Source organism: Rhinichthys klamathensis, unplaced genomic scaffold (genome assembly GCF_029890125.1).
Source record: "Rhinichthys klamathensis goyatoka isolate OS25496 unplaced genomic scaffold, OSU_Roscu_1.1 h1tg000352l_1, whole genome shotgun sequence".
NCBI classification, from domain to species: Eukaryota; Metazoa; Chordata; class Actinopteri; order Cypriniformes; family Leuciscidae; genus Rhinichthys; species Rhinichthys klamathensis.
Genome location: NW_026606863.1, coordinates 285,787 through 307,500, shown reverse-complemented (window position 1 = coordinate 307,500; position 21,714 = coordinate 285,787). Strand labels below are relative to the sequence as shown.

At 35.0% G+C, this 21,714-nt stretch overlaps 1 protein-coding gene across 1 annotated transcript in view; it reads left to right on the top strand.

Annotated features, from left to right (window-relative positions):
- Positions 1 to 5,290: 5,290 nt before the first annotated feature.
- Positions 5,291 to 21,714, top strand: part of dntt (deoxynucleotidyltransferase, terminal) — a 171,483-nt gene continuing 155,059 nt past the window's right edge. Inside the window, exons 1-2 of the mRNA XM_056232678.1 lie at positions 5,291 to 5,468; positions 15,797 to 15,971. Coding sequence (XP_056088653.1) covers positions 5,296 to 5,468; positions 15,797 to 15,971 — 348 coding nt within the window. The 5' untranslated portion in view covers positions 5,291 to 5,295. The remainder of the gene's footprint in view (positions 5,469 to 15,796; positions 15,972 to 21,714) is intronic.

The following is a 21,714-nucleotide window of genomic DNA, read 5'->3' as shown; positions in this document are numbered from 1 at the left end:
CTATTAGATATGAATGAGTTTAATGGCAAATAATGACTATGGTCAAGAGGAAAAACATGTTATTGTGATACAACATGAACAGGCCTGTCCTAGATATGTTTGACTGGTATCGACAGCACATTTAACCCAGTGTAACCCCTAATGTTTTAATGTTGCACGTCCATAAAGGAATCAAGAGAACATGGAGACATAACTAGACGTTTGCCTCTTTTTTCCTTTTCTTTTTGGAGAACATGAGTGGTTTCTGTTACTAAGATGTGCAGTTGCTAGGGCTTCATCAGTGGCTTTAGTGCCTCTTCGGCTGGGTACTTCTCTGCAGAATCCTGTTAAATGTAGTTTTTCACCCGCAATTCTGCTTTTCATCGTTATTTATAAACTAGGTTGAAATAATGTGGACTGATGTCTTCAGCAAAAGCCTATACCGCCGATTACCGACCTTGTAACTCATAGTAGGTCTGTCTTAAAGGTTTGTAAGATTACTTCTATGGAGAAAATGATTAGGATTTTATGTTTTTAGGATCAAGTTGAAAGAGTGATAATTCTCAATGATAAAACAGGTCTCTATAAAGAAGCATTTGTTAACAAACAAGTATTTGTGACTTAAATTATTACATTGTTTAAATTAATACATTTTTAGCTAACTGTGTGATTTGTGATTTCTGAAATATTAACTTTAGACAGTTTCCTCTGATAACAGATCACTCTATTGTAATATGGATGGACTCGTGTATTTTCTGTAAAGCTGCTTTGAAACGATGTGTATTGTGAAAAGCGCTATACAAATAAATGTGAATTGAATTGAAGCATTAATTTATTGGCCTACCCTATTTGTGAAAAATGCCCATAACTAAAACCAAGAATTAAATAAATACAAAATAAAAATTTTAAAAATAAAATGACACTCACTTTTACCCTATTTGTGGACTAAAATAATGAAATGAAACAAAATATTAAAAAGACTTATTTATACCCTATTTGTGGACTAAAACAATGGAAAGAAATAAAATATATAAATATTAAAAAGACTAATTTATACCTTATTTGTGGACTAAAACAATGAAAAGAAATAAAATATATCAAAATTAAAAATACTTATTTATACCCTATTTGTGGACTAAAATAATGAAAAGAAATAAAATATATAAATATTAAAAAGACTTATTTATACCCTATTTGTGGACTAAAATAATGAAAAGAAATAAAATATATAAATATTAAAAATACTTATTTATACCCTATTTGTGGACTAAAATAATGAAAAGAAATAAAATATATAAATATTAAAAAGACTTATTTATACCCTATTTGTGGACTAAAATAATGAAAAGAAATAAAATATATAAATATTAAAAATACTTATTTATACCCTATTTGTGGACTAAAATAATGAAAAGAAATAAAATATATAAATATTAAAAATACTTATTTATACCTTATTTGTGGACTAAAACAATGAAAAGAAATAAAATATATAAAAATTAAAAATACTTATTTATACCCTATTTGTGGACTAAAATAATGGAAAGAAATAAAATATATAAATATTAAAAAGACTAATTTATACCTTATTTGTGGACTAAAACAATGAAAAGAAATAAAATATATAAAAATTAAAAATATTTATTTATACCCTATTTGTGGACTAAAATAATGAAAAGAAATAAAATATATAAATATTAAAAATACTTATTTATACCCTATTTGTGGACTAAAATAATGAAAAGAAATAAAATATATAAATATTAAAAATATTTATTTATACCCTATTTGTGGACTAAAACAATGAAAAGAAATAAAATATATAAATATTAAAAAGACTAATTTATACCCTATTTGTGGACTAAAATAATGAAATGAAATAAAATATATAAATATTAAAAAGGCTAATTTATACCCTATTTGTGGACTAAAATAATGAAAAGAAATAAAATATATAAATATTATAAAGACTTATTTATACCCTATTTGTGGACTAAAATAATGAAAAGAAATAAAATATATAAATATTAAAAAGACTTATTTATACCCTATTTGTGCACTAAAACAATGAAAAGAAATAAAATATATAAATATTAAAAAGACTAATTTATACCCTATTTGTGGACTAAAACAATGAAAAGAAATAAAATATATAAATATTAAAAAGACTAATTTATACCCTATTTGTGGACTAAAATAATGAAAAGAAATACAATTTATAAATATTAAAAAAATGTATACCCTATTTGTGGAGTAAAATAATGAAAAGAAATAAAATATATAAAAATTAAAGACTTATTTATACCCTATTTGTGGACTAAAATAATGAAAAGAAATAAAATATATAAATATTAAAAAGACTTATTTATACCCTATTTGTGGACTAAAATAATGAAAAGAAATAAAATATATAAATATTAAAAAGACTTATTTATACCCTATTTGTGGACTAAAATAATCATGAAATTTAATTAAATATAAAATAAATAAAATATAAGGACACTCATTTATACCCTATTATTTGGACTAAAACCAACCATGAAATTTAATTACATTAATAAAAAATAAAAATAAAAGGACAGTAATAAATAGCCTATTTATTGGACTAAAACAAATAATGAAATTGAATAATAAAAATAAAAAAATGACACTAATTTATACCCTATTTGTGGACTAAAATAATCATGAAATTTAATTAAATATAAAAACAAAAAAATAAGGACACTAAATTATACCCTATTATTTGGACTAAAACCAACCATGAAATTTAATTACATTAATAAAAAATAAAATAAAACGAAAGTAATGAATAGCCTATTTATTGGACTAAAACAAATAATGAAACTGAATAATAATAAAAAAAAATGACACTAATTTATACCCTATTTGTGGACAAAAATAATCATGAAATTTTATTAAATATAAAATAAATTAAATATAAGGACACTAAATTATACCCTATAATTTGGACTAAAACCAACCATGAAATTTAATTACATTAATAAAAAATAAAATAAAAGGACAGTATAATGAATAGCCTATTGGACTAAAACAAATAATTAAATTGAGTAATAACAAAAAAGAACACTAATTTATACCCTATGGAAAGTGCCTGTATCTAAACCCGAGAATGAAAGTTTGATTTGAATATGAGCAGAATAACAGAGATAAAGACAAGGAAGAGCCAAATAAAAATAAACAGGGAAAAATCAAGTATAAGTGAATGATGCGCCGAGGGAAACCGAGTGAGATCTTCTGTAAGGAAGAGGCATAATAAAGATCTGAAATGACCAGTTGATCTCCACATATGGTGCTTTGCATCGTTCATCAGCTAATGAAGGGCTTCTTCTTCACAGGTAGACTCATTAGCTCGCTCGGGCAGATGGTGGAGCGCGAGGAACAGGCCGGAGCGCTGTCCTACATCTGTGAGAAACTGCTGGACGTTACTGGACATCTGTAGAGGTCGACCACTGCGACCAGTCCGACCAAATCCCTGCACAGCGCGAGGAGAAGCTCAGGTGCAAACGGAAAGGCACTGAAACACACTTTGACTGCACTTTTATGACTTATATTATTTATTTGAACATGCTTTTTAAAGGTGATGTGTGCAAAAGTTCATTTATTTCAGTAATTGAACTTAAAAGGTGAAACTAATATATTATATAGACTCATTACATGCAAAGTGAGATATTTCAAGCCTTTATTTGTTATGATTTTGATGATTATGGCTTACAGCTTATGAAAACCCCAAAGTCAAAATTAGAATATTGTGAAAAGGTTTTCATAAGCTGTAATCCATAATCATCAAAACTATAACAAATAAAGGCTTGAAATATCTCACTTTGAGTCTATATAATATATTAGTTTCATCTTTTAAGTTGCATTACTGAAATAAATGAACTTTTGCACCATATTCTAGTTTTTCGAGTTTCACCTGTATACGACCCGTAATGCATAATGCCGTTCTGGTGCTTTGAACAGTTTATGAGGGTGTTTCTCTGTTATGATATGCATGTGCACAAAGCAGCATCCATAAAGACATTATTTTATAAATGATAATCTGGAATTATTGCAATCGACAAAGCTATTTATTAGAAAGAGGTTTCCACATATAATGCCGAAATGCTTGTTTTGAACTATTTCTAGTGGACTTGTAATATTGCTCACATCCCGTTGTGTTATAGAAGAGGACGAGTTTGCAATAATGGTGATACTTCTCTGTATCCTCGTGATTTTTAACTCTGTAAAGCCTGGCATATGAAATATATATATATATTATGTAAACACAAACTTTTATTTTGGATGCGATTAATTGCTGTTAATCGTTGCCCAGCACTTATTATCATATTTGATACTCCCAATTAAGAAAAAAAAAAATCAATTTAAAGCTGAGTTCCTTCCGTCTAGTTCATCTTGAAATATTACTAACAATATCAAAATTATTCTTACATTTACTTTGATAAAAATCAGTAAAGATTTCACAGTAATAAGAGCGTGTTAAAATCAGGAAACTAGTAATTTCCACTTTCCTATATCTGACTAAACACTATTGTCATATATATCAAAACCATTTACAGTATTACTAATAAAAAAAAATAAAAAATCATAATGTAGAATTGCTCTAAGTCATTGTCATCATAACCATCATGAATTTTCTATTTATTTACAATGGAAATGAGTGACAGTCGCCTTCATCTCGTTCAAAACCCGAATGACTGAAGACAAAAGACATATTTTCTGAGTTTTATTTTTCATTCTATAATGGAAGTCAATGAGTTCTAATGTTGTTTGTTTGCCAACATTCGTCAGTATATAAGAAAGACATCCAGGTTTGGCACAACATGAGGGCGAGTAAATGATGTTTGCAAACTTTATCCAAGATGAGAGTCGCTTTTATAGGTGTTCTCGTTCAGAAACTATTCATTTCTTTTTCATTTTATGAATTGGTAGAGGCCCTTATTAAAGAATCAGCCATTAATGTGTGTGATTATGTGGTGAACAGGCCTGTGGTGTCATTGCAGAACCAGTGAGTTTGTGAAAATGTGGTATTTCTTCTAGTTTTCCCTCAGTGCTGCTGTTATTGTGTTTTCCTCTTTTCTTTGCTGTGACCCCAGTGTTCTCCATCCATCTGTTAGTGGTAGTTTTGGCAGTGCCCTATCAGCACGAGTGCCAAATCTAAAGCACCTGTACGACTCTTTGCCAAACCATAAACAAACACGCCACACTAACTGCCAGTTTTTGTCTTTCAAGAGCAAAATAAGGCTCGACGGCATCAGCCAATGCCACTGATACAGAAGCACCGGACCTGACGCAGAGATGCTCCCCACTCGAAAGCGTCGGCCAGAAGCCGCCTTCCCTCGGGGTCACGGCGAGGTCAAGTTCAGGGATCTGACCCTGTACCTGGTGGAGAGGAGGATGGGGAAAAGCAGGAGGAGTTTTCTCTCGAATCTGGCCAGATCAAAGGGGTTCAGCGTGGACGACGCTCTCAGGTACGGCACACAGAACAGTACTCTCTGTACTAAACAGTAGCGGTGTAACGATGCCCTCATGTCACGATCCGATTCTGAACTCACGAGACGATATTATTGCGATTCTCCAAGACATGAGACAAAAAATGCACTGTTGATTAAAATGCAAAATTTGGTTTTACATTGTGTGTGTGTAAATGAATAGAATTGGACTTGGTGCTGAAACCCAAAGCACAGGACAATAGAGACACCAGAATAACAATATTCATGATTCTAAAGCTGAAAATACTGAATTATTTTAGACGAATATGCTTGCGCTCTTTCACTGACTAGATATATTTAAAATAATGTTGGACACTTTTTACTGGTAACATTTGGCATTATCAGGACACACAAATATCCCCCCATTGCATTATTATACACTATATTCAACATTAGTTTAATGTAGTACTGACACTAAAACTCATTTTTTTCTCACACAGTAATTTTAATTTTGGGTGAACTATCGACGGTACATATTGTTGCATTATTGTATTGCGATATATTGCGACATGATATATTGTTACACCCCTACTAAATAGTATTCGATATTAGAATTAGGTTCATTTACACGACAACGATATGCTTAAAACAGAGAAGTTTTTCCTTTGAGTTTTCCGCGTACAGACGGCATCATCAAACTGATCCCAGTTCACACGGATCCGCGGAAACGACTAAAAACGCTGTATTCTGCAGCCAGGCCATCAGATGGCGATGAAACGCCATAGATTGAACAGGTATACGCATGTGCATGACGTCATCGTGTTCAGAGATTTGCGTATTTGTTGTAATATTTGGAGACCGTTTTCAAAAACTTGCACTTGGAAACCCGTTTTCAAAAGTTTGCGTTTTCAGGCGCCCAAAACGCCGTTGTCGTGTGAATGAACGGCCAAAATGCATAAAGAGTTTTACTTTTTAAGTTGAACACGGTGTCGTGTAAACCAAGAGTGTCCCAAATCGTATATGTTGAAATGAGTGCTGGAATAACAGGGATACAGGGCTGCCAACTCTTACGCATTGGCCGTGAGACACACGCATTTGATTGGTTTCACACGCTCACGCCCACACTCCCGATTTCTCACGCTGAAGTGTCAACCCGGTCGGTCAAATGCCTGAAAGATGAGTTTATCTATAGATCTACCTGTTGAGCCACTCGTGATCGACTAATTATACCGCAAAATAGTTAAAATCTCCCGTAATCTATCTAGAGCGAGCGCGCACGCGAGACAGAGATTGTGCTTCAAACCGCGTAGAGCGCGCGCAACCTTGCGTGTGCAGAGACGCCCCCCGTTGGACAATGCCATCTCCATTACCTCCATTACCATATGAGTGCTGTCTGATACACTCTCAAAAGTATGTATCAAAAGTATGTTCACAAAAACAGTTTATACTTTAAGGGCATAGTATACCGTAAAACTTCAAATAGTAGCCCGGGCTTTTATTTACCCAAATCGTCGAACTGCACCGGCTTGTATTTGAGACAGGCGTCTATATGAGACAGGCCTTTATAATTTAGTGTTGAGATGTTGTTCATTGAGTGTATAGGCCTGTCTCTAATCTCTAAAAATCTCCAAATGCTCCACGTGAAACCGCGGTCTTCCGACCTTTTACTATCGCGTCAATTGATTTTGATTAATATGCGCGAGGGAGAGAGAGCAAGACAGCGCTCGTTGTTTGAAGACGGAAGAGTGCGCGCGCGCGGTCGGGGCGTTCTCTCTCTCTCTCTCTCTCTCTGCTCGTAACGCGCCCTGTCAAGCGCAGCAGTCCTTCTACTCTACATCACTCGCCGACCAAAAAAAAAGGCTTTGGAGGGACAAAAATGTGTGATCTGGCGATTTTAGAAGATTAAATACAACCCGAAACTAAAAAACAGACCCGGCCTCTATTTGAGACCGGCCTTTATTTACCCAAACCTGCAGCCACACCAGGCGTGTAAAAGAGACAGGCGTCTATTTGGGACTCGGCTATTATTTGAAGTTTTACGGTAAGTTGGCAAATTGGGACGCAGCAACTGTGACCTTTTTCATACATCAGAGTCGAGCACCAACAGTTCATTTTTCACATATACTGAACTTGGGATTCTTGGATGCTGTAAAAGCAGTTGTGTAAAGAAGAAACCCCATCCAAATATGCTTGGAAAAGGTTTATGGAATTCAAACCACGTGTGAATTCAGTCTTGCGGAATGACGCTAATGTCATTTCAACTAGTATTCTTTGCAATGCAAAATAAAAAATGATTTGCAAAGTATCTCGTGCAATGCATTAATTCCAGACACATGTTAGTGTCGTTCTGTGTTGGTGCAAATTCAAAAGTGACAAATGCATTAAAGCGTCTTACCATGACCAAACAAACGTACCGTGATTGTGCAAAAGACAATGAACCAAGAGTGAAAACACGTCGGCACTTTCTGTGTTTTTCTTTGAGTGGGATTTAAAGGAATAAACAAACAAACTCAAAGTCACTCAGATCCCAGTTGATCCCAGTAGAGATATTCCCCTAATTAAGGACAGTGAGTGACATACATCTCTCTGGCAAACAGTTAAAAGTTCTATTTTTCACTGTATAATATTTAATTTGCATACAATTTTATGCAAATCACAGGGATAATGAGTAGTGCAGCTGGTGTCTCCATGCGTTTCAGGACAGAAGGTTCTGATGTAGTAATAATAGCACAGAAACCATCTATTAAAACCTCGTTGTGCAGCTCAATAACTGTTGATTTAACATAATTAATCAGTCACTCTGAGTAAAAAACTGAAATTACAAGTATAGATAACCAGGCAAAAGTTTGGAATATTTCAGATTTTTAAAAATGTTTTTGAAAGAAATGACTCATCAGGGCTGCATTTAAGTATTAAAATATGTGAATATATGTTCAAATTTATTCCTGTGATCAAAGCTGAATTTTCAGCATCATTACTCCAGTCTTCAGTGTCACATGATCCTTCAGAAATCACTCTAATATGAGGATCTGATGCTCAGGAAACATTTATGATTATTATCGATGTTGAAAACAGTTGTGCTGCTTCAGATTTTTGTGGAAACTGTGATACCAATAGAAATGAATACTTTTATTCAGCAAGGACGCATTAAATTGATCAAAAGTGACAGTAAAGACATTTATAATGTTACAAAAGATTCTATTTCAAATAAATGCTGTTCTTTTAAACTTTCTATTCATCAAAGAATCCTGAAAAATAAATGTATCATGGTTTCCCCATGGTTTCAACATTGATCATAAATGTTTCTTGAGCATCAGGGGCCGTATTCACAAAGAATTTTATCTTACCACTAGGAGTACTCCTATATCGCACTCAAATATTTTAGCTAGGAGTTTTTTCTTAAAAGACAACGCCTTTCAGGCCGACTCTTAGTAAGGAAAAATGACAACTCCTAAACTAAGAGTGAGTCTTCGTTGCTATGGATGACGTCACTTCTCATGCACGAGCTTCCTCGCAGTGATCACGGTGATTGGTTGTTAGATGACAGGGCCATCATGCGGAGCATAACACAGACGCAACAAATCATGGAATTACGACATCTAAATATGTCTGTGTCCTACACAAAATAATAATAGTAATGTCATGGAAATGTATATATAATGACATGTTTGTGCAGGCCCCAGTAAAGTGTGATTCTAAAAAGGCAGAGAGAGAGAAAAGTCGTGAATTAAAATAAATTAAATCAAGGTAGCCTAGTGAAAACCGCCACTTGCCTAATAATGAAAAAACGCCACTTGCATTAACACTTGCTTGGTTAATTGACATCCTATTAGCCTAAATAGACTACTTAAAGCAAGGAAATGTTGCTCCTATTGAAGTAATGTAATAGTTGAATGACGGTGGATTATGAACTCGCCAAAACGGAAAAGAAAGCCCAACTGGACGCAGGATCAGTTACTGCTGCTGGCCCAGCTGGTGCTAAAAAACAAAACAACCCATAATAAAAGTGAAATTCGGCACTGGGATATCAAGCAAACCTAAGCATGAGACATGGGAGAGGATTTGACTGCGAGAGGCAGTGGTGTGCGCTACAATCCTTTGTGAATAGGTCTTAGTGAGTTAGGAGTCCTCTCGACTTCTTTTAAGCTGTCCCAGACTTAGCTGCTACTTTTAGGGCTAAAATGCTTCGTGAATTACTCTTAGTGAAAAAAATTAGGAGTCCTAAAGTTAGGAGTGACACGCCCATTATTTTTAGGAGTTGCTCCTAAATTCGCCAGTTAGGAGCTACTTTTAGCCTTAAAATTCTTTGTGAATACGGCCCCAGGTCATCATATTAGAGTGATTTCTGAAGGATCATGTGACACTGAAGACTGGAGTAATGATGCTGAAAATTCAGCTTTGATCACAGGAATAAATATATATATTCACATAGAAAACGGCTATTTTAAATTATAATAATATTTCACAATTTTACTGTATTTTTGATCAAATAAATGCAGCCTTGGTGAGCAGAAGAGACGTCTGTCAAAATGATTAAAAGTTCTGAATTATTTCGCACTTGTGACCAGTAATTTTCTGAGTTGAAATGCGCAAATGCAAGTGTGTGATATAATAAACCTGAGTGGTGAAGTGCGGTGTGTTGTTGTTCTCGGTCAGAAGTGATGGAGGGCTGCTGGTGCCAGTTTGTGCCAGTTTGTGCAGGTGGAGGAGCACCAGTGGGAGTTGTTGGTGTAGATGGGCATAACAGCACCAGCAGTTTCCCGTAGCGTATCGCGCCGTTCCCAGCTGAGCGATGGCATCATTCCCAGAAACACAGCTTGAGCTCGCGCGTCTGCAACCAACCACAGGAAACGCATCGTGATGAGCTGAAAACTGACAGTTTATAAGCCAGTGAGGGTTTGATAATACAGAAGAGTCTGATAATACAATGCCCTATAAAGATTCCCCGGGTATTACACAAAACGCAGAGCATGCAGTGATGAGGCGCACGAGAAAGACTGGAGATTAACTGTTAAAACATTTACAGGTGAAACTCAAAAAATTAGAATATCGTGCAAAAGTTCATTTATTTCAGTATTTCAACTTAAAAGGTGAAACTAATATATTATATAGACTCATTAGATATTTCAAGCCTTTATTTGTTATAGTTTTGATGATTATGGCTTACAGCTTATGAAAACCCCAAATTCAAAATTAGGTTTTCATAAGCTGTAAGCCATAATCATCACAATTATAACAAATAAAGGCTTGAAATATCTCACTTTGAGTCTATATAATATATAAGTTTCACCTTTTAAGTTGAATTACTGAAATAAATGAACTTTTGCACGATATTCAAATTTTTCGAGTTTCACCTGTAGATGCACATCTTATTTTATATTGATATCACTGAAGCTGTTTAATAAATCAAGCCGTGATTTGATTCCGGTGGAGTTTGATGTAAGAGGAAAATGTTCTTCTTATGAGAGATTCTCATTAAACTCCTTTGAAGGAATGAAAAAAGAGGAAGATTGCTTTTGTTTCGTTTTTGTTATTAGAAAGCAAAGCAAGCGCGAAGGTTTTCAGCCAAAACTTTCGCGCATATGTTTGATGAAGACTCTATTAAATCGTTTACTGCTATTTGTGTTGAATATCAAAACCAGATTTTTTAAAAATATCTGCAGGTTCGTCACATTATTACATCTCGACATAAAAAGGGACAACTTAGATTATATCCTACAGAGTTGTATTGTAAAATGTATTATTTCTGCTACTTCGGTTAAGGGGAAGATTTCTCATTTGTATAAAATTATGTTAAAAAAGCTCCCAGAATTATTTTTCTTCTTTGAGAACAAATTGGGAATTAGAGCTTAAAAGAAAGTTCAGCGAAAAAGAATGGTTAACTTTGTGTATCAATTTGACCTTATTGAGTGTGAACATTAAAGTTAAAGAAACTAATTATACATTTCTGTATAAATACTATATGAAGCTTAATAAATTTAATGATACAAACTCTCCTACGTGTAGAAAATGTGGAATTGAATTAGGAACAGTCATGGATTTATTTTGGTATTGTAAAGCTATTTTTTCTTTTTGGGAGAAGATTCATAAAGTAATTCAAGATATGTGTAACTGCACGTTTGAGCTATGCCCTATGTTATATTTATTGAATTATGATATTGAAAATAAGTTTCCCTTTACAAAAAAAAAAATGTGTGTTTACAATGTTTTCTTATTTTGCTAAAAAATGCATACTTACTTCATGGATTTCCCAGTCAGGACCCACACTGGGTCAATGGCTGGATCAGATCTATTATTTATTAATAAAATAAATAATAGAAATATTTGTTGCCCATTAAAGACATTACAAGTACAGCATTCAAGACTGCAAGAGTTCCAAACCACATGGGCCTTAGTATTAAATTATATAGAGACTATACAATTATCAACTTAAATGGAATAATGGATAACCCACAGACTGTGTAGATTCTTCTTTTGTTTTGTTATGTGTCTTGTCGATACTTAGCGGTATTGGTGTTTTCTGTGATTGTGTTGTGTGTGTAATATGTGTTAAATTGTGAATAAAAAAAGAAAACAAAGCAAGCAAGCCCAGCCCAGATGAGAAAAAGGAACTGTAAATGCAAAAGTAATGTAATGCAATACTTAAGAAAAGAGTAACTAACAAAATTAGTTACTTTTTTTTAGGGAGTAACGCAATATTGTAAGGCATTACTTTTAAAAGTAACTTTCCCCAACACTGCAAATGAGTCCATTCTTATAAATATAACCTTTCAGGGGTTCCAATCATAGGATCATTTTATGGATTTAGTTGTTATTTTAAATTTAAAATATTTGTATTTATTTATTAAATAACTCGTTAAACATGAAAGTAGTACACAATAATTTATAATTTTATATTTAACTTTTTTTTGCATAGTGTTCTTTAAAATTAAATCATGAAGTTCTATTGAATCTTATAATCTTTATACTCCACTCTTAGAAATATGTATCATAGATATTTTAGAGATTATAAATGAATGTGGATAGCAGCCTTGGTTTTGAGGCAGTTTGCTTCGAGATCACATCTGACAAATGTACATATCATATCATAAATTTACATATCAAAAACCATGAATGTCATGCATGAATTTCAAATTTCCATTGCATTGACATCAAACATCATCACAGTGTTTTTGTAAAAGTACAGACCAGGGCCCGTATGTATAAAACTTCTAAGAAATGCTCTTAAGAATAGTCTTAAGCTTTGACTTAAGTGTAAAAAAATACTTAGTAAAAAGTAGGACTTCTCTAAGAGTAAGATACTTTTATAAAGCAGCTAAAAGCAACTTTCAGTAAAGTATAAGACTGATTCTTAAGTGCTGACTGAAGTGGGACTTAAGTGCTGCAAACTAAGGACTACAATGATGTTAACCCAAAATGGCCGCCCTAAACCTCTGAATCAGCCAATAGTGAGCCTGCAAGGGTGAGGTCACTGCAGCATGACACCAAACATTTAATGTAATTATAACAAAATAATTTAATTAAGACACTGAAACTTTAATATTTAAATGTATTTTTTTAATTGCTTTTGCATTGTGCAAAATTATCACAAATTAGAATTGAAGGAAAATGGTCAGATTCACCCTTTATTCAAATAGTATTAAAAATGTGTTAAATATTTTGTAAGCGTATTGTGTTGTTGTGCCTGGAGTCAATTGTTTATTTATGATAACACAATGAAACATTCCAAATTGTACAGACATAATTTTTAGCCAGGCTTTCAAACAAATAAATTATGAACAGGTGAAAAAACAAGAGAGGATAATGAAATATTAAGAAATGATTATGTTGCAGACAATGTTTTTTTTTTCTCCTGTGAGCTTTTTAATTTTTCTAAAAACCTGTAGCTGTAGTTTGCCCTTATTTGTCACTTAATATTTAAAAATAATATTGATCTGCCTGCATTGACACCATTATATGAGAACTGAACTGAGCTGGATGATGACATCACTGTTTTCACCAGAGCGGCTGTAGAGATAAATGAACTAAATAGATAACTAATGATTTTTTACAATGGAAATGAATGCTTTAGCTTAAGTTCTGCCAGGAAGACTAATATACCTCCCTCATACCTCCCTGGGGTCGGCTGCGCTCCGCCTGCGTCTTCAGGCAGTAAAAACAGATTGCGTTACCCTCTGATTGCGAGCTACGCAACAGAACTTTATAACACAATTCTTGCTTGCTGGGCTGTTAATAAACTTTGTCACGTCATTTTGCCTCCCAAGTCTTTCTGGTTGAAATTAATAAACACTGAATTTACTTAAGCAGGACAATGACACTATTTTCTTCTAGAGCTGCTGTACAGCCAAGACTAACTTTGTTGCATTATTTTCGTGTAATCTCTGTAAAGCTGCTTTGAAACAATCTGTATTGTAAAAAGCACCATAGAAATAAAGGTGACTTGAAATAATTTTGTCAGATAAATACTTTCACTAAGTTTAGTGTTATGTTCTTCCCTCACATTTTAAAATATTAAAAGATATATAAATATAAAAATATTTTCCTCATAATTTGATGGTTTAAGCAAACTTGTAGGGTCATTAAAAAGATAAAAAAAAACTCTGCAAATCTTTTGGCCACCACTGTATATTTGGTGTGGTCAGTGTCACAATAGTGCTATTCAAGAGCCTACTAACTGTGGACTGAAGGGCCCGAGTCATCACAGGTGCACTGCTGAATTCCAGTCGCCAAAAATATAAATAATACTTTAATTTCATTGCTATAAAACTTTTTTAAAAGGTAAGTTACAAAAAGAATACCTTGATGATTAAACTTTTTTATCGTTTGATCAACTCATTTTACTACAATACATCATATTTTCGTTGAAAAGTGCATGGCCTAATCTCTCTGCTGCCATCTTGTTACTCCTAACTAGGTTAGGAGACCTCTCCAGCTCTCTTAAATAATTTAGGAGCTGAGACCAAGTCTTAACACTTAGGAACCTTTATGAATCACACTTACTCTTAAGTTTAGGAATAAGAGTAAAATTATGTAATTTTTAGAATTTTGACAGACTTGAGACTAAAATTTTACTCTGAGTGGCTTTATTCATACGGGCCCTGGTTATCATTGAAACTTGGGCTCATTTGACTTTGGCCATAGCAACGCCCTGGCAACCACCTCATCATTTTGCCAGTGAGTTTTGTGCAGAAAAACACCACCATTATTTTACTTGAAAACTGTAAAAAACATTAAATATGTTGGACTCATTTGTTTTTTGTGACTCTGCTAATGTGTCGTTTATCTGCTTTCTAGTCAAAACAGTGTTGTTATTGTTAAGAAAAGCTTAAACTACTAAAAATGAACTGAAATCAAGAGAAAATAAAATATAAATATTAGATGAAAAACTTACTTAAACTGGGATGAAAATTAGAGGTGTTGTCTTGGGGAAACTAAATGAAATGCACAAGTTTGAGTTGAAGAACTAAAATGACAAAATCTGAAATGAAAATGATAGCAAAAGTAAACTAAAATTATAACGAAAGCTCAAAAAATAAATAATCGTATTCAAAAATATTATGATAGCATCACTGTAAAAAAAAATTGCTGCCTTACATTTTTAAGTACAATCAACTTGGATGTTTAAGTCGTTTCAACTTAGATTACATTAAACTGACTTTAAAAAATGAGTCGAATCTTGTATAACTTGGATGAAAGATGAATATCACTGATTTTAACGAGTTAAAGCTATGTAAAAACGTATTACTCATATCATTTTTACAGTGTATAATAATACTGAGTCAAACAATAATAAAAGATTGCGGTTTTTTTTTTTTGTGTGTGTGTGTGCATCAAACAAGCCCTATACTTTCCGGTTGATGACGAACAGAAGTGGGGAAATTATTTTCTCAGGTCACGTCGCGGGTCGATTTACCCTCAAACTCTCTCGTCTGTGGCTAATCTCAAACATCCGTGTGTTCTGCTGTCCTTCTTCCCCGTGTGCTGCTGATTGCAAGCGATGCCCGATGTGTGTAATTTCGTTTAGCGACTGCTTTGATAGACACAGTAATTGACCAAAGTGCTGAAAGCTCGGACTGACTGAGCGGTGTGTGTTATTACACCCGTGCTTCTGGTCAGGCACGTCACATACACACATCCTAATGCAGATCCCGGTGTGAAAGTCCACCTGATTTGATTTCACACACTATAATCTGATCTCAGACAACCACTAGAGAAATTAAAAACGCATGTGGGTGTGTGTGAGAGAATCAATCAATCGCAGAGTAGATGTGAAAGTGGATTAAGGTGCTTTGCAAACAGCCACACAATCTGAGGTTTCTTCTTGAACTCATTATGTGTGTCTAATGGTGTGTATCTTGTGTTTTCAGTGGTAACGTGACTCACGTCGTGTCTGAGGGAAACGCAGCGCAGGATCTCTGGCACTGGTTGGAGGAGCAGGGATTTGGAGAGACACCAGACACACACGTGCTGGATGTCAGCTGGTTTACTGAGAGCATGAGCGCTGGACGGCCTGTGCCTGTGGAACTGAGACATTACATACAAGTAAGTGCACTTCAGAGAACACATGTGGTGCTTCTCAATATCCCTCGCTTTTCCTCGCTCATCAGTCCTCCATCCGACGACCCGGAAGCCGATCGAGCTACACTGCAAAAAATGCTTTTCTTACTTAGTATTTTTGTCTTGTTTTCAGTCCAAATATCAAAAAATTCTTTAAATGAAGATGCATTTACTTAAGGGTGTGTGATTTTTAGCGGCAACTAGTGGTAAGGTTGCGAATTGCACCCAACAGGTGGCCGACAGGAAGTGATGTCGTCGTCTGAGACAGCAGAGAGCAGAGATATTCATAGTAACTGCACCTAATTTTATACAATTTAAATTTGAGATTTGTCAGTATCTTAAAACATTGGAGGGTGTAAGGAACACCAAGGCAAAAAAGACTATAGACTGTTGTAAAGCCTTGAAATGTTATCCTTTTTAAGGGCCTTTATTATTTTGTAATTAAAGAAATGTATCTGATTTCAATACCCCTATGTATATAGTTTTCTATATATTTTGTTGTTGTGTTTTTGTATTATTATTATTGTTTTGTATTTAATTATTGTATGTTTTGTTATTGAATAAAGCATTTAAAAAAAAAAAAAAAAAAAAAAAAAAAGAGATATTCATAGTAAAGGCTAGATGTCTCGTCCGCGCTGCTGGCCAATGGAGGTCGACGTCCGCACCTGGCGGCCATCTTGCCACAGGCAGCTCGCTCACTCGTGACATTGTGTTTTAATGGTGCATGTACTTTTTAAATAACCATAACTTGCTCAATTTTCTACCGATTTTCAAACGGTTCGTTTTGTTATAAACGTCAGAGATGTAGTTATGACACTGCATACTTATGAATAATAAGTGTATAAATAAATAATCATCCAGAATTATAGCCAGGTTAATAACGTTTGTAAGAAACCGAACCGTTTGTAAATCCGTCAAGATTTCGACGAGATAAGAGTATTTGTGTTCGTGCCGATCACTCATCTTACATCAGGCCCGCCAGAAAGCTTGCCTGTGACAAGATGGCCGCCGGTGTTGACGATAGAGACTCCGCCGTAAGACATCTAGCCTTTATTATGGAGATCTGTGGCAGTGAGGACCCAGTTCTTTACAAAGATAAATTAAGAAATTAGGTTTACTTAATTACTCAGTAAAACGATATGTTATTGCGAATATCATTGTTACTTGTTCATCATTGTGTCAGTGTTTTATTCGCTGACTTTAGCATCTTCTTATCATGAAGAACAACACAGTGACGAAGCGCGTTTGTCCGTTTAGGGCCACCGTAGAAACATGTCGATGTAAGCAGACCAGCGGTGTGTGTAGATAGAAATGCCTCATTATAAGGTAATAAAAACATAACTGTTCATTATGTAAGGTCTTTATACACCACTGAAAACATATGATATTGCATTTCTGTCAACAGATCCTCCTAAATATTACACAATGCACCTTTAAGTAGTATAATGCCATAAGATTTTATGTCTTGTTTTCTGGGGGAATAAATACAAAATAAGTGAGTTTTTGCTTAAAACACGTAAAGTTATCTGCCAATGGGGTTAAGAAAAATACTCTGGTTTCTGTTTGAATTAAGATTATTTTTCTCACCGCATTGGCAGATCATTTTTCTTGTTTTAAGCTAAAACTCACTTAATTTTGATTAATTCCCCCGGAAAACAAGACATAAAATCTTATGGCATTTTACTCATCTAATAAATGCATCATGATTTAAGAATTTTTAGATATTTGGACTGGAAACAAGACAAAAATACTGAGTAAGAAAAGCTTTTTTTGCAGTGTGCTGACACACGTATACATTCTCAATCATTTTAATTTATGCTTTACCTTTAGTTTGCAGTTTAAATAAATCATACAGCACACATATATCAACAGGGCATCTTGCTTTAGCTTTATTATTTATTAATTTCTTAAATAACCAAACTTTAACAACATAAGTGTAGATCCTTTGAGCGCAGTGAAGTGATGTTTGAGTGATCAAGAATATTACAATATACAAAAAAGCTTTCCTTCGATTCATTTTCTTCCCTCACAACATGAGTCAGATGCCGAAAGCTTTTCTGATTGGCTAAAAAAAAAAGGCGCCTCCTTATGACATCACGCCCTTATAGACATGCCCATCTGGAGGACCAAACAAGGGCCCTGTCCCAAATGGCGCACTTCATGCGTACTTTCGGTCTCGTGGACTTAAATTGCGCGCGCTCGCCGAGTCTACGAGTCCGTAGGCCGTCCCACTTAGCATTTTAACGCTCTGAAGTGTGCTCAGCAGCGCCCCCTGTGTACCCTTGAAGCGGTCTTCCACGAAGCCCACATAGATGCAGGCTCCACGCACTTTAACTACCCAGGAATCCTTGCGAAAGGCCAATCAGACAACGGATGGGAGGAGATTTCGCTCACGGACAATTGTTAACATGGCTGAGAAGAAAATATTTAAGTGTAATTATCATTACGGTTTTTATGACAAGTTTATACAAACATTATGATCATCGACCAGTGGTTGATGTCTCAAACATAGGCTAATAATAGCGAGCTGAATAATACGATCGCATTATTCATTAATTATTCATTAAATAAATAGAACAGAATGTCAGGGCTTTACTGAGTCATATGTAAACACAACAACAATAGGCCGCATATTTCCCCGAACCTGTAGCTCCTGTCCATAACAACAACCAGACCGTCTTCCTGTTTCCGGCGTGACGATCGAGTCTGTCCCAAAAATACCTCTCAATGCGCCCTCGCGGACTCGCGCTAAGGGCCCTATAGGTCTGCACTACATGACGTCACTGAAGTGTGGACTCTGAGGAAGTCAACAAGTCCGGAGTGTGCCATTTGGGACAGGGCCAAGGTCTGTGTCTGAAATGGCCCACTATACCCTTAAAGTCCCCCTGTGGTGAAAATCCAGCTTTTAATGTTGTTTATATGTCTATGTGGTGTTTTTAATATGCTTTAAGACAAACCATGTGTAAATTCATAAGTCTAATGACTTTTCAGTATTCTTGAATTTTTGTCCAGTAGAAATATCTAAATGTCTTTAAAACAAGATATATATACTCGATACGTGATATTCATACTTATTTCATAGAATTAGTATCATATTTGGTGTAATTTGTCACCTTTTTAATAATAATGAAATATGAGGTCTGTAACTTTATTTTTGTCAAATTTTTGGAACTGTAAAGTTGTTTAAATCTTCATTTTACCGTTTAGGATGCAACATGTTTCCGATTTGTCGTTTCAAAAGAATAGTTTTCTGTTTTTAGCAGTTTCATGTGCAAAAAGTCCCATAGATCTTAAATCTTAAATTCTATTATTTTGGGGGTGATTCTGTCCCCGAGCACTGGGTGGCGCTGTAGAGCCACCCAGAGATAATAGAGATATAACCATATCTTTATTAGACCTTAAGGTTAAAATTCAAGAGCAGGGTAATAGTAGATCAAATATAATGTGTAACAGCTTCTTGTACTAAAGCGTTTCAGAACATGCAATTGCCTTCATGACCAGCAAACGCTCATTTTTACCTCCAAATTGTTCTTTTATCTCCAAAAAAGCATTTTTTTTAAATCTCCAAAAGCATTTTCACCCATGCATTGAGTTCTTGGAGCTTGAATGCGCCTAAATTACATTCCTATAGAAAGCAACTTCACAGCCACTTTGGGAAATAATAGAAAAGGACATTGCATTTCACATGTTGTGTTGGTTGCAAAAGCACATTTCATAAAACGGAAAGGCCAGCGTCCCGACAGCCTCAGAGTGATGTTTAATACAGCGCCAGATAGAGGCATCAGCGCGACGCCGGGCCTCGTAGCGCACCGCTAACTGACGCTGAAGACTGATTCTCCACCCCTGGACAACGCCGTGGGCGCCTCCACAGCATATGTGCCCCACATAAAGAAATATGCTGCCTGTTGGAGAACCTCCATTAATCTCTCTTCTCCTCCTCAGTGGGGACGCAGACGAGCAGAGGTTGTCCATCTTGCGTAGCCGCTAACCGTGCTCGTCTCGGAGGAGGACGTATGACTGTGATCTTGAGTTTCCCTCTTATAGCCAGAAAATGTCTTGTTTGCTTTTAGCCGGCATTGATTGAGGCGTTTAGCATCGAGCGGCTTTGATTGATATGAATATAAGAGCCGGGTAATGATGCAGAAGACAATAATTGATCTGCGACAATAGTGAGACTTCTGTCACGTCATTCCAGACTAGTTTTTCTGTGAAGAAATTTCAAATTTGCATGCAAAATCTTCATGCAGGTCTTTTCCACATAGTTTTTTCACATAGTGATGAAGTGATGTGGTGCTTTGTGAGAAGAGTAATGGTGCCGTTAGATGGATCACCGCAGGTTTGATGTCTTTGACAGTTTGACACTGAACACCATTGATTCTCGTGTGTCAGATGAAAAACACGACTATAAAAGTGAGATTTGAGATTATCAGTGAATGACTTAAACTTGGGGCTTTTTCTCATGCAAGCAATCAGAGTATATAGCGACATCTTTCACACTTTCATGGTAGTTTTTAGTCTTTTTGCAGAATAAATCACCATCCATTTCTTTTGTCTTTGACAAGTGTGAGAACATTTTTCATTTTTGGTGTGAACCAGACAGTGTTACTAATTACATTTACATTTGTGCATTTGGCATATGCTTTAAAGTCCCCCTCAATAATTTTGTCCCTTAAAACTCATCTTTGACTTTGTTTACCAAAATGACGTTTTCTCGTAGAGATCCACTCGTTGACGATCACACATTGATCTGATTGGTTAAGGTAGTTTGTGACATCGGGTGGTTGCTTGTGCATTACTATGTCATTTTATTTTTATGCTGGGTGTTGCTAAGGTGTTGCTATGCAGTTGCTAGGTTGTTCTGGCTGGTTGCTAGGGTTCCTCCTTCAGCACGACAAGCAATAACTTGTTTTGGCAAACACCACTGACAACAGTATCTGTTTTGCACAGACGTTGTTATTATTATTGTTTACATTTATGCATTTGACAGATGCTTTTATCCAAAGCAACTTTCATTGCATTTAAGCTATACGTTTAGTCAGTTCATGCTTTCCTTGGGAATCAAACCCATGATCCACTGTTTGAACTACAGACATATTATAGTATTTTAGTTTTAGTTAAATCCCCCCTGTGGTGAAAATCCAGCTTTTAATGTTGTTTATGTGTCTATATGGTGTTTTTAATATGCTTTAAGACACACCATGTGTAAGTTCATAAGTCGACAGCATTGCTGAGTATTTTCTGCTTAAAACTGCAGTGAACCAAAGACAGTCTCAAACACACGGTTTGAAATCGCTGGTGTTTCTGACGTCACAAACGACCTTGTAACCAATCAGATCAACGTGTGATCGTCAACCAGTGGATCTCTGAGCTGAGTGAGTGGAGGCGGGGCTCATTTGCATATTCATAGAGCCGCGCATACTAAATGAGGCAAGGGTGTCGAGTTACATTCAAGATATTTTAAGGCATGATGAATTTTTCAAGGAAAAACATTTAATGTAATTTTTGATGATTAAAGATGATTTTTAAGGGATAAAATTATTGCTTTAATAACATCAACACTGGACTGTGAACTATTCATTTAATAATGATCCACGATGTGTGTGTGTGAGATGCAGAAATGCTGAAATGCACCGATTCAGAAGAATTTGCCTGAAAATGACGTGTTTCAGTCTGTTCTTTCTCTCCTGAAGAGAAGCTACAGCTTACACCCACTGACTTATAATGATTG